Source organism: Peromyscus maniculatus, chromosome 5 (assembly GCF_049852395.1).
Source record: "Peromyscus maniculatus bairdii isolate BWxNUB_F1_BW_parent chromosome 5, HU_Pman_BW_mat_3.1, whole genome shotgun sequence".
NCBI classification, from domain to species: Eukaryota; Metazoa; Chordata; class Mammalia; order Rodentia; family Cricetidae; genus Peromyscus; species Peromyscus maniculatus.
Genome location: NC_134856.1, coordinates 26,169,025 through 26,185,511, shown reverse-complemented (window position 1 = coordinate 26,185,511; position 16,487 = coordinate 26,169,025). Strand labels below are relative to the sequence as shown.

General features: G+C 42.3%; 1 protein-coding gene across 2 annotated transcripts in view; it reads right to left on the bottom strand.

The window, feature by feature from the left end:
• Nucleotides 1-16,487, bottom strand: part of Hhip (hedgehog interacting protein) — a 92,518-nt gene that overhangs the window by 25,948 nt on the left and 50,083 nt on the right. For both annotated transcript variants that reach the window (XM_076571940.1, XM_006971733.4), the window contains exons 5-8: nucleotides 6,279-6,430; nucleotides 5,692-5,865; nucleotides 4,991-5,134; nucleotides 996-1,117 (exon numbers count right to left, since the gene is read on the bottom strand). In XM_076571940.1, coding sequence (XP_076428055.1) covers nucleotides 996-1,117; nucleotides 4,991-5,134; nucleotides 5,692-5,865; nucleotides 6,279-6,430 — 592 coding nt within the window. The remainder of the gene's footprint in view (nucleotides 1-995; nucleotides 1,118-4,990; nucleotides 5,135-5,691; nucleotides 5,866-6,278; nucleotides 6,431-16,487) is intronic.

Sequence of the window (16,487 nt, the reverse complement as noted above, 5' to 3'; positions counted from 1 at the left end):
AAATATAGTTTAATCTCCTGATATAGCCAAAATCCATTGAATTAGTGGTCTGTTAGATTTTTTTCCCCCAAACAACATTATTCTTTAGTATGGCTTTTTGTGCATATACACATACACACAGAGGAAGAGAGGGGGGAGGGAGGAAGGGAGGGAGGGAGGGAGGGAGAGAGAAAGAGAGAGAAAGAGAGAGAGAAATATCTAGAAAAAAAGCAAAGTAAAACAACCGACCACTGCATGAACTAACACAGCTGCCCATTCTTAGTGCTAAAATCGCTCTGTTGAATGAGTAAGTAGAAGGAGCAATCAATTTAATAATCTCAATCTACTGCACTCCCTAAGTCATAATAATGCTTAATATATTATGGCCTTCAGAAGGAGTATGCACTAGAGCATTGAAAATAACTGAGTGTTTTGGACTTCATTATCCAACTTTATGTTTTTAAGTTCTCTGTGAATACTCAGTAATCATGTTATTAAAAATAATGTTTAAACATTTTATTCCCATGACTTGTTTTTACAAGTCAATTACTTTGTTTTCTCTAAAAGAAACCCATTTTAAAATTATTTTTATTAGAAACATTATTTTCCTAATTGCTGAGACTTACATGTCGAGTGTTCAGCCATTTCTTACCTTTAAGCTTATTTCTCTGCATGTAAGATGTTAAGACAAGTTCCCCCATATAAGAGTGAGTAAAGAGAAGAAGATCCTCACTTTGAGTCTCAGATGAGCAAAATACAAGCCACCGACTTTTGAGACCATTAAACCATTTGAACACAGGGAACCATGCAATCCCTAGGAAAGGCAATTAAGCAGAGGAATCCTCAGGGTTTGGAGGAGTCCTTGAACCTTTAAAAATGGAGCAATTTACTCACTGGCATGACAAAGGCCACTGTTTTTATGCCTTTTCAAAGCTCATTATGCAAGCTCCCTTTTTCTCCAATTAATATACTAAAACCAATCTTCACTTAAACCATCTACCGTAGGCTTGACTCACCATAATCCTTCCCTTTTATTATCTGTAGGATTCTGGCCGATGATCTGTTTTTCCCATTGGAATCTGAGCAAAGTATTGTTAAATTGATGTTTATATCAGTGGGATGTCGATCCACGGCACATCTACACAATAAAGGAGACAGATACTCATTAATGCCTGCCAGGGTCTCTTCTTGACAGAGAAAGGAAGGCTCTGTGGGCTGGCGAGAAGCCTGTGAGCAATTTAGTTCCGATGTTCTTGAACCAACTGAAGGAAACATTTGATGTGTTTGTTTACCCTGCTGAAGCTAATGACCTCAGGAGTGTGTTTCTTAATTTTTCTGGCTATCTGTCTTCTAATGGGAATGTTCTCATCGTCTTAAAAACCTTTGTTTAGCCTATCGGTAAGGATTACCTCATGCATGACACATTGGCAGGCTTTGGAAATATGAATCAGTGCTACCGTCAACCCATCTGTGCCACACAATGTATGTAATGTGTTAGCCTCAGAACCAGTGCGGCGTTCCCTACATGGGATGCTAACTTAAAAAATAGTACATGCATTCATCTACCATGTGTATGCACGCGCGCTTGAGGTGCACCATGGTGTATATTGTGTGGAGGTCAGAGGACAATCTGTGGAAGTTGGCTTTCTTCTCCCTCTTCTGTTTCGAGGATTGAACTCAGGTGTTATGTTTGCTGGCAAATGCCTTTACCCACTGAGCCATCTTACCAGTCCCTGAATGGTTACATTCTAATACTCAGGGAGCTATAGCAAAATAAAACAAAACACAGCTGGCCTGTGCACGTGTGGAGTGTGGAGGTCTTTTGCCTCCACTCTGTCTTCATGTCCTCCATACCTAATGTGGAGACCAGAATATCCCTGTAGTTCTAACCATTGGTGGAGCGCCACAGGGGTCAAGGGTCATTACATTCCTCTTACCTGGTCTAGGTCTAAGAGGTCACAGTATTCCCGACATGCTTAAGTGAATAAGAGGTGAGGGGGTACCATTCTGTGATTTATGATTTTTAGCAATCTCCTTGACCTTGACCCTGATGACAGTAGTGTTGCCCTGCTCTTAGCCCCTCTCATCCCAATTGTGAAATCCAAAAATGTCTCTAGACATTGTCAAATGTCCCCTGGAGGCAAAAACCTTCCATTGAAAATTGCTGTTTGGGTGAACAAAATACACTACTTATAAATCAAACTTGGCTTTAAATAAATGAAAAAACGTTAAAAAATGGAGAGGAGGGGCTTCAGAGATAGAGAGCCATTTAGCAATTATTAAAATAAAACAGAACAACCCCTGAGAGCTCCACCAGCCCACTCCTGATAAAGAAGCAGGAGCTGGACTGTTCCACAGACAGAACCACGGTCCTAACAGTGATTCCACAGCACAGTGTCGGGCAGGCATGGAGATGCAGGCATGCTATGACTTCATGAGGAACTTTAGTCCCCACAGATGAAAGGATTTTTTCTAGTACCTCTTTCTGAAGATGGAGAATTTATGACAAAAGAAGTTTGACTTCTTTCCAGTAAGAAGCATCTCATGTGTGGAAGCAGAGGCCAGCTTCCGCTGAGGTGAGCAGCTGGGGGCTGTGAGCTCCACTCCATTCCCTGACCTTCAGCCAGATATGAACTAGTCAGGTGAGACTATGATGGTGGGTACCTGTCTCCATCCATTTGCCTAAAAGCAGCACAGAGTGGGCAGCACCCACAGTGGCTGCCACTGTCAATCAGGGACTCTTGGGAACTGATGTGCCAACTCTGTCTCCTTAGTTGTTCACTGAAAGTCATTCTACTGGGAATGATGATGGGGGCGAGGGGCAGTTTACTATGTTAATGTGGGCACAGGGCTTAGCACTGGTCCTTGTACCTGTGGTCACATTACTGTGAACCTATTCCTTATTCTTAAAATTAAAAAAAGATGTTGGATGGGAAAATGAGCCAGTGGGTAAGAATACACGCTGTGCAGGCAGGAGGACCTGAGTTTGATTCCCCATCACCCTCATGAAAGTCAGACATGAGTCAGGTGTGTGTGGGGGTATTAGAAAAGACAGAGCTGCTGACCAGCCAGGCTCACTGAAATATCGAGCCTCCGGTTCAGTAACACATCTGTCTTTAAAAATAAAGGACAGGAGGAAGGCAGACGGTAGAGGAAGACATCCTCCTGGGCTCTACCCTCTACATGTATAAGTGTGGGTGTGCATACACACCACACACACACACATAAAAAAGTTAGAAAGGTGCTGCATGAGCAGCTACCTCAGAGCACGACCAAGAGGAGTACCTAGTCTAGCTCCCTGCAGCGAGGTGCTTAATGATGGCCAGCTTTACTTTTAGCCAATAATGGTTTTAGTTTCTTTTTTCTCTACGAGATCTTTCTCTGTCTGAGATTCTCTGCAAGGGGAGCAGAATCCACAGGCGTTCTCTTTAGCCTTCGGCTGCCAGAGGAAGCAGTGCTCCACACAGGCATCTTGCCATGCGTAGGGTCTGGAAAGCGCCTCATCCTGTGTTTTCACACTGAGCCTGGGACCCCCAGGAAGGCTGCAAGAATGTTCTGGTGGGAGGATCGTGACTCAGGCCCCCTCACTTCAAAGTGCTGCTTTGTGGTGTCTGTGCGTCCTGAGCTATAGGAATGGAATGTGACAGTTTCCTCCACATCCTGACCCCACCTTAAGTATTCCCTGCTGAACAGATTTTAAGATCTGTGGGGATTGCCAGAAAGGAAATGAACTGTGGACTTGGGCTTTGATGGAGGGAAGATGAAGGGCACAAGGGATTATAAAAATAAAAAGTTTGAGAAATATTCACCTTGCACATAGTGAACACTTAATAAACATTAAATAGCAATACTAACTAATGTAGTAAATGAATGAATGTGGCCACATACCCCTTAGTCGAATGATAGACCAGATTTTCATCAGAGAATTTCTGTTACAGTTCATAGAATTTTTAAAGTGTGGCTGAAACCCTGCATTCTACAGACTTCTTAGTTTTCTGTTCTTTATGGTTCATTATAGTATAAGCAGAAAACTGCCAACATGGATTCCTTTAGTATTTCTAACTTTTTAAAGCATGAAAGACATTAACATTTACCTCAATTCCTTGCAAATTAACACGACACCATCTAGTATGAAGTGAAACCATGGCAGTACGAACTGCCCCGGTGTGAGGCACGAGACACCGCTCTGTACTGCATCTACGACTCTTTCTATAGTCCCGACAGAGCCCGGGGAGCACGCTCGCTACCGCCCCTCTTTAACACAGGTGGCATTGTCTGAATATACCCTGCAAAGCTCACATCCCAGCACCCTGTCCCCGCTGCAGCCCGTGGGGCAGATGGGACCTTTAGGGGCTGATGGATCACGAGAACACTGCTCTCACCAGCAGATTGGTGCTGTGATCGGGAGAGAGGGGCTGGTTATCCTAGGAGTGAGCTCCCCATAGGAGGATGAGTTTGGCAACTTTTCTCCCTCCCTCCCTCTCTTTTGCTCCCATCTTCCACCGAGATGAGGAAGCCAGAAGGCTCCCAGCAGATGCTGAGCAAGTGCTGGCAGGTGGCCTCGGATTGCCCAGCATCCAGAACTGTGAGCCCCAAACCATCTATTGTAATGAATTACCTGTATGTGGTATCCTGTTAAAGCAGTATAAAACAGACTAATAACAGGAAAATAAAATTTAGAGGTGTTTAAAGGAAGAAAGCCAATGACCTCTAATAGCAGTTCCCCAGTCTTCTTTAAGAACCCGTGTTTTCCTTGTCTAACCTTTTTTAAATCTTCGTCACAGAGGAGCGCTAGGAAGTAGGCTAGAGACCTGCTCAGTTAGTCCCACTATGCTCAGTTAGTCCCACTGTGATTCTACAAGTACAGAGGGCAAACACCCCTTGCTATGTGGTGGGCAAACATCCCATTGCTCTTCCTAGACCTCAAATTCTGTCTTTTTGTGTGTGTGTGTGTGTGTGTGTGTGTGTGTGTGTGTGTGAAAATAGGGATGAGATAGGCAGATGTCCTCACCTGCCTGGATCATGGAGCCCGTGGGCAAACACTTCTGGGGGCTGGTTGGTGCTGTTGAAGTGGGGGTTGCTCCGTGGTATGGAATAAGGCACATTGCACATGTCGGTGTCCACATCTAGCCTCAGCACAGAGCCTGTGAAATCACTGAGAAATTGGAGGGGAGTGAGTACTTCATATCCGGCTTGTGTGTTCCAGCTGCATACATGGGGTAAAGCTGCCTGAAGGAAAGAAACTGTCCCCTCTTTTGACACGGAATTACTTAAGTTCCATATTCCATAAGGCAAGAAATGAGACCAGGGGTAGTTTGGGTGCAGATGGAGGGTGGCCAAGGATGTGGCATGGTTTGCTCCTTGCTTTTTAAAAAATCTGTCCTCTTTCATCTTTGCCAGTCTTGTGTTTTATGTCCCCTAGACATCACATTAGGCAGAGGGTGGAGCAGCAGCATGGATGTATGGGGGTCAGGAAGAGTCTACTACCCAGCTGCTGGGCCCAGAGGAAGAGGTGCCCTCCCCGTTGCTGTGTGTCATGGGGCAGCATCTGAAGCAATAACTCTTTTAGGACAAAGCAAAGCAACCCTTCAGCATAAGATAACCACGTGTTCAATCATCAGCTCTGGTTTCCAGTTGCTGATTCAGACCGCATGTCCAGGCACTGAAAGCATGTTAATGTCTAAGAGTGCTTGTCGGTAAGCAGCCTGTTACCTTAACCCATCCATCTCCTCCATGTCATCCAGCGTGATCATACCATCCCCAAGGATGATGTACAAAAAACCATCAGGACCAAAGAGCAGCTGCCCTCCAAGATGCTTTCGGTGGAGTTCGGCAACTTCCAGAAACACCCTGGCTGTTCTCACGTCAACTTGATGGGGATTTTTCCTGCAAGATGGAGGGGAAAAGCACCATGAGTTTTCAGGCATAATGTGAATCCACTGGGGAGGAAGCAGTATACAGAAAGAACCGCATTTGAAACAGAGCTAATCAGAATTACTGGAAAATTACATTAATCTCTACATTTTAGGAACGTCATTGAAGTTAAAAATAATTGAGTAAAAGTGTCAAAGACATTATTTTACATTATTTTCCCTTATAGACACACACACACACACACACACACACACACACACACACACAGAGATGCATACACATACATGTGTTTTAAGCCATGAGAAGATTCTGCTTTAATTACTACCAATTTATGGCGATCATTTCTAAATAGTTTGTGAAAAGATGAAGAAGAGAAAACATCATGGCAGAGTTTGTAGACTTCCATGAACGTTAGTTAGTGATACCTGGACACTGTGTATTCCACAACCCTAAGAATGTGGTCATGAGGCCCGATAGCCCACCGCTCTTGGTTGGTGGTGTAAGACACATACAGCTTTCCATTTTTCTTGTAATTGGGATGGAATGCAAGGCTTAGCAGGCCCCTTTCATCTCCTCCCTGCAGTCAAATGAAAAACACAAAGAATTGTGAGGTTAATTATGTTCTTTATTGTGTTTCAACTGGAACCCCAAAAAGAGTCTCTTTATTTCTTCTGGGTAATCTCTTCCCAGTCTCTTTCTTTTCTCCATTGCAGATTGCACAGAAAAGGATTATAAAACGCTTCTCTATGTAGTTCTCTTTAAAGGTTAGAACAAGACGATTGTGCAGTTATCTGTGCGCAAGACTCTTATGCCACTTTGGTCAAGAGATTTGTGCATGTCATCTTGGGAAGCTGGGGAGAGCAGTGTAAGTGCTACGAGGAATTCTTTCCTGAGTTACAAGGTTGTTTGCAGTGCACGGGAGACAAATAAAACCAGCTCACAATCAATGCTTACTTCTAATCCAGTTCACCCAAATCTAAAACGCCGTGCTGCCTGCCGGCTCCCACTGTCTTGGCAATATGTTTAGAAAGCAGTTAAACTGCTTGTGTAATGTATAAACCTTTGTTTCACCCGGGGGCATCGACATCAGTTGTCACAGCGATGGTGGTCTGTACATCACAGCTAGGGAACAGCAGCCTAGGCCATCCACACAGAGAGGAGGCATTTTTACATGCACCCTAACTCTGCAGAGAATAGACGGATGAAGAGATGGGAGGAGAGCAAAAGGAAGGACCAGAGTGGGGGTGGGAGAAACATGAGAAAGAAAGGGGATGCTAGGAAATACAATAAAGATCTCAGGCAGCTCTCCTTTGTTATTGTATGAACGTCAAGGACTGTATACATTAGACATGCCAAATGCTAAAGCAATTAAAACATCATCATGTTCGGATATAGAAAGGCATTTTATCTTCATTTTCTGCTAATTCAGCTTGTGGAAATCCGATATGGTCTTAGCATTTGCTGTATCCCACGGGTAGTCTAGGAGTGTCCATCCTGGAATGAAAACGTCTCAGATGACGTAGATCAGAACACATTCCGTATTTTAGGAAATGAGTGAACATTTTCTCTGCAGTCTGGTGAGTTATCCACAGCAATGACATCCTATGACAGAAACTGAAGTCTACAGTTGCTCATCCCCACTCAACAGTGTCTGTCACCAGCACAGAACAGTTCTGGGTGCATTTTGTATGATACATCAATCTGAGAACATAAAATTCTAGCCATAAAAGTTCCTTTTAAATCAGCCTTGCTTGATTTGTTTCATGGCTCAGAAATAAATGTGCTTGACTATAGAGCATCCAAAGTAGAAATATTCAGACGTTGAGTGCTGCATAAATGATGCACTGGCTAGAAATAACCGGGAACTACTGAATCATTTATTCAAGTGTTAACCTTTTTGCACACCGCCATGTGCCTGATTTTAAGTTTAATCATTAGAGTCAGATGCTAATGACTATGATTTATGAATGTGCCTCTGTTTTGTGATGATGGTTTTAATACAGCCTCGATGCTGGTGTTTCACTTCTCACATCATCAGGAGATAAATATCCCTTGGCTGTCTTAGAGAACTCCAGAAGCTGAGATGTATAACTCATATCTGAATGGAGAGTGTCTGCACATTTAAACCACTTTGACGGATTGCGTGAGGAATTTTGTGGGATTTTGTCTGTGATTAATTCTCCTCCCCAATATACTTCTAGCTAAAACTGTGGGACAGGTTAAGTGCCGCCTGCCTGCTTCACAAGTGCTTGTGGTCACTGCAGGAAGCTTTGCTTGAAAGCAGTTCTCTGTAGCTGCTCATCAAATAGTCAGAAATACAGCCTGAGGAGGAGAGCAACATGGTTTAAACTGAGCTGGTTGCTTTTCAGGAATTAGGGGTTTAAAAAGAATGCTCATTAGTAGGCAAATGGAAAAGAGCCACAAATAAATCCACAAGTGGGAGTGGGCTTTTGTTCACTTTAGAAACACATAGCTTGACACTTGTGAATCCAGGAGCATCACAGACATTTAGTAAAGTGCCAAATTCAGAAAAGAAATGAGTTGTGAATGAAAAAAAAAATAGATAGTACATTTTTTTAAAAAAGTAAAAATTCCAACATTTTTCAAGTTACACAATTGACATTTGATTAATTTAGGATATAGGATCTGCTCTTTTCAAAGAACCTTCTGGTATAAAGTTGTGTTCTGATTGGTTTAAAACTTGACTACTAAAGTCATTTCTGAGAAAAAATTTCATAACTATATTGGTGAGAAAATTTCATGTGTTGTAGAAATCTCATGGCTGTCTCTAATGATAGCCAAGGCTCAAGTGTTGGGAAGTTCTGTTAACTCCTACTGAACCAGGAGACTAAAATATCAATAGGCAGTTCACCTGAATTAGCTTTCACAGTGATGTTATCTATTTAATTAAAATATGTTATGATCAATCGCCGGGCGGTGGTGGCGCACGCCTTTAATCCCAGCACTCGGGAGGCAGAGCCAGGCGGATCTCTGTGAGTTCGAGGCCAGCCTGGGCTACCAAGTGAGCTCCAGGAAAGGCGCAAAGCTACACAGAGAAACCCTGTCTCGGAAAACCCAAAAAAAAAAAAAAAATATGTTATGATCAAATCATGATTGAACTCCCAAATGAAAACCTGCCTTTGAGGTCTGGCTCAGTTTTCAAGGTCTACATGAAGAAACACGTTGACTGCCACTGAAAGTTGACTTTATAGCAGAGTCAGAGGGCTTTTCAGTGATGCCATCAGATATTTAAAGCCTCAGTCCCCTTACATGGCTCCAGCTTCAGACAGTAACAGACACTGTCCCAGCATGAGGGACAGCTGAAGACAGCTCCCTAAGACCTCTGCTCCTCCTGTGATCATATGTCCTTTTCACCCTAGCTCTGCTGTGTGCAGGCAGCCTCACTCTGTCCCCCCCAGTTCCAAAGCCTCATCTTCCTACCCTCTGGTGCAATCTCTGCTAAGTCAGTTTTAGAGGCTCAGCGGGAAGAATCAACCAGTCCTTATGTCAACTTCACAGAGGTTCCTCCTAACTCCTCTCATCCTTCCCCTCATGATGGATGGCTTTACGACTCAGGATTTATGGAATGGAAACTATGAACTCCATCCAGAAATGCTTAGAGGTAGAAACTGATCCCTAGAGCATCTAAGGAGAATGAAGAGTTCAAGATGAGCTGAGTTGACCTGAGCTCACCGAACAGCTCATGGTAGGAAGACTTATATTCCAGGGAGCTGTGCCATTTACAAAAAAGTATGGCTTCTAACACAATGCTTTTCAAATCTGTTAGCCAATGTTCAAAATAGTGATCATCGCCCATGTGAATGGCAGTGATTTCCCCCCTCCCCCCAAATCCTCATGTTGAACTTTGGGCTTCATGGTTAGTTACTGGATACTTTGTAGGCAAGTTGTGCTTCAGGTGACGGTGCGCACAACAACATGAGACCCAGACCAGATGCTAACAGAGCAAGAGACTTCTGACATTGCCAAACAGGGTTATCTTCTGCAAAGTTCAAACTAAAGAAGGAAAGATGGAAGGAAGGAAGGAAGGAAGGAAGGAAGGAAGGAAGGAAGGAAGGAAGGAAGGAGGAAGGAAGGAGGAAGGAAGGAGGAGGAAGGAAGGAAGGAAGGAAGGAGGAGGAAGGAAGGAAGGAAGGAAGGAAGGAAGGAAGGAAGGAAGGAAGGAAGGAAGGAAGGAAGGAAGGAAGGAAGGAAGGAAGTTTACAAGAAAGCCCTCATACATAAGATCATGATAGCGTGTTAGGCTTCAGGTTGGACAAGCTTGCCACTCTGACTAGAGCCTGGAGTCTCCTCTTCTCCTTCCTCAGCTTTCCCAATAGTCTGGACATCTCCACACCAACCACAAGTGGATACTCAAATAGAATTGTTGAATGATTTGAAAACAATATCCTTAAACTGTTTAAAATCTTGAGATTGACCCATGTTTCCAGGTACATCAAAAAAGCTTCTCCAGGGACTTTTAAAAAGAAAGGTAACTGTCACTCAGGTCTTGGGACCAGCCTCACAAGTCCACAGAATAAGCAGCTAGCACCGGCATCAGAGTACTGAAGACTTTAGTAGACCGTCTCTTCTCTTGTAATGTTGGGATAAACTTTATGCTTTTGAGCAGAACCAAGTTCTAACAAATTGTGGAAGAGTATTCTTCTTTGAATAATAAGAAATGTCTATTGAAAAGGAGAGGTAAACATAAAATGATTAGAACAGAGAACTTTCTCTCTCTCTCTCTCTCTCTCTCTCTCTCTCTCTCTCTCTCTCTCTCTCATTTTTTGAGACAGGGTTTCTCTGTGTTGTTTGGTGCCTGTCCTGGATCTCGCTCCGTAGACCAGGTTGGCCTCAAACTCACAGAGATCCGCCTGGCTCTGCCTCCCAAGTGCTGGGATTAAAGGTGTGCATACCACCACCCAGCCATTTTTTCTCTCTTTAAGGAAAATTTTGAGGTATTTGTCTTTTATTGTGATGCCATCTAAAGAAAACATTATCTTTAAAAAATTTTTAGACTTATTTATCTTTATTTTATGTGTATGAGTGTTTTGTTTGCATGTCTGCATGTATGTATATATGTCTGCATGTATGTATGTGTATCACCTACATACCTGGTGCCCTCAGAGGTCAGAAGAAGGCACTGGACCCCCTGGAACTGGACTTAATGGATGGATGTGAGCTGTGAGTGCTGGGGACCAAACCCAGGTCCAGTGCAAGAGCATCACGTGCTTTCTCTGCTGAGCCGTCTCTCTAGCTCCCTCCCTCTACTTTCAATATGGGTGAAACTTAATTTGTTCTGAGTTTTTCTTACATTTGCTTCCATTCCCCTTGGGAAATGCCAGCTTGAGTATTTTTGGAAGGGGCAACATGGAACCGGAAGCTGGAAATACCACTGCTCCATTGTACATAGTTTTTTTTTTTTTTTTTTTTTTTTTTTTTTTTTAGTGTTCTTTGATACATGACTAACTAACTGACTTCAAGTCCAGACTTACCTCTCCTGGAACCCTTGCTGTCTACTGTAGTCACAGTGTCTAGGGATCAGGACAAGAGTACCTTTGCGGCAGGTTATCATGCCTACTGCATGGACACTTCGCTTTTAAAAAGGCTACTGCAGACAGGGGTGGTTGAACATGCCTGTAATCCTAGCACTTAGGAGATGGAGGCAGGAGGACCAGGGATTCAAGGCTAGTGTCTGTTACATAATGAGTCTGAGACTGGCTTGGGTCACCTGTGTCTCTGTTTCTAAACAAAACAAAAAAAAACAAAAACAAGAAAAGGAATCCCAAGCACATAAGACTTAGCCTTCTGGGGCATGACTTCCATAACATGAATCTATGGCACTAAGCAGTGAAGAAGCATTAAACAGTCCTATAATCAAGAAATTATTGCTGCATTAATGATTAGAAATTAACATTAGTTGAGCAGATGTTTATTGAGTACCTATTAGATGCCAGGTTTTACTTGGCAGTAAGGATAAGGACTCCTGGTCCTCAAAGAGCATGGAAGCAGACTGCATTGTTATTTTCAGGAGTCTCATCCCCACAACACTCCTCTGAGATGCTGATGTTCTCAGTGGTGAAGCAGTACTCCATCATTAGAAATGGGCCTTTCTGAACAACAGGAGTTGCAGAGAGTTCATAAATATTTGGGGGTATCTTTTCACAAAAGGTTTATTTTCTCAGATATTCAGAGACTTAGTAACTCCAAGACTTAGTAACAAAAAGAAAGAACTTGCCTTCTGAGCAGCTAAATTACTTGAAGAATTAGGTAAGTTTCTACAGATAGTAAGACCATTTTCTTACATGACACCAGGGCATAGGTAGGAGTGACAGCCTTGGGTAAAACTGTTGTTCCTTTAATGCCAACGAAATCTCTGAGAATTAACAGAAGAATAGAATAGTGGCACTTTTGATTGTCTATAAGACACATTCTTGTACTATCATGCTGACTATCTCATTTCCTGTATCAGGAATCACTCACTTGTCTGTGCTGGTACATAGAATAAGAGGAAAAGGAAGACTTGGTAACCAGCATGGCTTCTTCTTGTCTGGAACTTTCTGCTATCCAGAAATGAGAAAACAAGTGATTTTGTTTAAAAAATCATATTTATTTGTTTATTTTTGGAATTGTTGTTCCAAACATAATACCAGATTATAGTTTCACAAAGCTCACGGTTGGAAACAAGACACGTTTGTGATCTTGGTCTGTACATGAAGATTCAACATGGGTCTCAAGGGTTAAAGGGATTGTCAGCAGAACTGCCTTCTTTACTGGTCTCCAGGGGATAATTTTGCCCCCCTTTCCAATTAGCAGCCTCTTACATTCCTTAGTCTATGCCTCCTTCTCTCCATCTTCAAAGAAAGCAATGGCAGGTTGAATCCTCACTCATCAATCCCATCCTCCCAGCCTCCCTTTCTGCCTTCAGAGTACCAAGAGTGGGTCCAGGTAGCCTGCTCAGGTTAGACTCCCCATCTATGTGTAGTTTAGTTCTCTCAGTCCCTTTGTAACCTAATTTCCATTGATGGCCAAGGTAACAAATCATAAGAATGAGGACATATTTTGGACAAATTAAACAAGAATAGTTTAACCTGTCTGACCCTAAGTATTTAAAACTTGAGTGTTTTTGGCCATGGCCTCTAGCGGTGAAGTGCATCTACAGTCCCTGACAGGCACAGAAGGGAAATCAATCCTGGCACACCTGTTCATGTAGCTGCCACATAGAAATAATCCTGATGGCCTTCAGAACGAGTGAAAGCAGCCATCAGGAGTGAGGGGGAAAGAGAAGACTGTTTTACAAAAAGTGGGCAAATGAAATTTGTGTGTATCTATTAGTCAAGGGCCAAACTCCTGTGCAGACCACATGGGTCTTCAGGGCGCAGGAGACACTGCTGACCAGGGGAACGCCTGCCTGTTGGCAAATCTTCACATTTTAAGCAAAGAAAACTGTGTTCTATACTATTTTTGTTTGCAATTTTGAAATATGCTATAGGGTATAGGGTACTTTTTTTTAATGCCCTCTGGAAAAGGTCAGAAGTATGGCCTTTCAACAGTTTAAAGTGTAATTTAATCCCTGAAGAAGAGACAATTATAGGGATCTTGAGTGAACTTAGGGGAAGGAATACGCACCCAATAAAAAACACAATTTGTCTTTGTCTCTAGTTCCTGGCCCAGAGCCCCCAAACCTCTTGGAACTTCCTGAGTGACAGGAATGTCATTTTATTTATAGAGCCCTCTTTCAACAACACCTGAGCTCGTGTTAATGGGCTGACTGTTGGTGGCCCCCAGGCAGGACGGGAGTGGAGCCAGTGGCCAGAGAAGTCAACCCCATGTACAGAGGACTGAAGCCATCAGTGCTCCTCATCCTTCATCCCAAGAGAGGAGCTGATAACTCAGTTCAGTCACCAACGGCTGACAATTGAATCTATTCTGTCTATGTAATGAAATCTTCATTAACAACTACTGGGCTTTGGAACTAGTTCAGCGGGCAAACCATTTGCCGAGCAAGTGTGAAAACCTGAGTTTGAATCTCTGGAGTCCATATAAAGCTAGAGGTGGCCCATGCACTACTGCTGCAGAATAAGAGACAAAGCAGCATTCCCAAATGCTTGCAGGCCAGCACTCAGTAAGAGACCCTGTTTTGAACAAGGTAGAAGGCAGGGACTCACATCTGAAGCTATCCTGTGTCCTCTACATACACACACACACCCACACATATATCCTCCCTCCCATCATACAGACACATTTAAACAATAAAACAAAAACAAAATCCCTCCTGAACAATGGAGTCAAGCGAGGGTCTTGCTTCCACGGAAGGTATGGCACAGCCACAGAGCCCTGCATTCTAGAATTTTCATCTTCACGGCTCCTACTTCTCCATAGACACATGTCTCTACCACATTTCATACTGAAACTTTATAATTACAATACTTTAGTACCTGTGTTTGTGATTTATTTTATGTTAAATTCATACTTGTCAAGTAGAATTAAACTATGTTTATACTTTCATGTCTTTCCCCAGGCTTCATTTGATACAGTACAGCCTCCTGAAAAATGGATTCACTGCACTCCTTACCATATTTAAGCAGTGGCCATCTGTCGTAGTACTGCTAATATATGTGCCAGAGGAATTTAAGTTATGTCAGGGAATGGCTTGAACACTAGGAATGTTTGGTTCCATGTATGCCACGTGGTAATAATTTTGAGATATTCTGAAGTTCAGTTTGCTAAAACATTTCCAAAAGATGAAAGACTTCAATACAGTTAAGCTATTTGAAACATATATTTGCAATGATAAAGGAACAAAACAATAAGCTTACAAAAGTTAGCTCTTCTCAGAAACAGTGCCACACATTTTTCTGAAGAAAGATTTTAGAAGCGTCAGTGCCATTTAGGGAAAGTAAAGATCATACTCTGTGATTTTTGGCTAAATAAAAATAAATGAAAGTATAAGGCAAACTAAAGGAACTTCATGGGATTGAGAAGTAAGGGAAAGTGAGAATTGTTTTGTTAAAGACAAGCATTATGGTTCACTAAATTATTCTGTTATGACCTATAGGCTAAGTACATGTTGGTCTTTAGGTTGTGAAGTATTTCTGAATGAGGGAGCAGCTTGGTATTAAAGGTGTGTTTAGTTTGCACAAAAGGCTCTGTGTACAATGCATGGGCACACACACACACACACACACACACACACACACACACCATTTTTAAGATAACTGTAAAAGGGTGAAATACTGGGTAATTGCATTATTAAACACATCTGAATGTCAGTTATGTAAAACAGGAATTAGAACAATTCTCCCCGAGGCTGGAAACTTCTGGAAGGTGAGCCTCAGCTCCCTGGGAAGACGTGTCATGACAGTAGCCTGTGCTGCTCCATTACTATGTCCCATAGACTTTGCTCAGGAACTTGGGAGTGCTGGTTGAAACTCCACAGCAATCCCAGGGCTTAGTGCCATTTCACTGGTACTCCTGTTTTGGACAAGGGATTAATGAATTTGTTCAGAATGCATAATTAGAAAGGGCAGTGCAGGGCTCATCTCTGATTGGAGTACAAACAATTAAAACGTGTTTCACTGTCTGTGACCAACTATTTCCTAAAACTAATGAGACACGTGGGGCTGGCTTTCTTTCTTTTTTTTTCTCTGTGCAGCTCAGGGACTGAGAGGGTTTGAAACAGTCTGGCTTAGGTTTTATCAGTCCTACAGGGGAAAAATGGTAACCTCTGTATTTTAGTTATTTTAGCTAGTAGGTGGTTAGTTGAACTTAAACAACTCAGCTATTTTTAACTTACACAGTCATGTATGTGTCTAGTTATCTTTTCAAATATCTCTGGGAAAATAGTAATTTATTTTTTAAACACAGAAATAGAAGAAACAAGTAAGGCATTTACCTGGAGAAAGAATTGTCTGCACAGACAGAATTAAACATGAGAAATATTTATGTAGATTATTGATTTTTATCATACCAAAGGGATATGAACAATGAACAGAAAGATGCACAAAGCAAGTTTAACTGAACTTGTCTCATGTAATATTCATCACCCTTCCTAAGTATTGTTACAATAAAACTTAAGTTTCTTGGACACCCCTCCCCCAACAGTTATTTTTTTAATCTTTAACAATGCAGTGTTATATTAATAAAGAAACTATCAGAGAAAAACAAGTACTGACTTGTATCAATTTCTGTGGTATGCTACAAATAATCTTACCAAAGCCAAGTGAGGATCAGCTGTTTGATGCCATGGCTGTTGTGGTGTGAGGATTTGTAGGCAGTCAGTTCTTCACAGATGTAGCCTGTGGACATCACTGTGGAACATCTCACTGACCTAGACACACTCGCCCTTCATCATTACCGTGGTCTTCCCATTTTCCCGTTTTCAAATCCTACTCCTTCATTGTTTCACAAGCACTTTTGTGAAGGAACCAAAGGTTTAATATGATTAAATAAATGACCCATTAAGCACAGCGGGGAGGAGGTGGGGAAGAAGTGTGTCTTCCTGATTTTTTTAGATGGAACATTCACACAAAGTAGTCACACCTACTTTCTGAAATGGAATAAGACACCCACAGGTTATATAGTAGAATTTGCTTGGTCATTTTGTCGGGCTAGGGGTTCATGAAGAATCTCTTCGG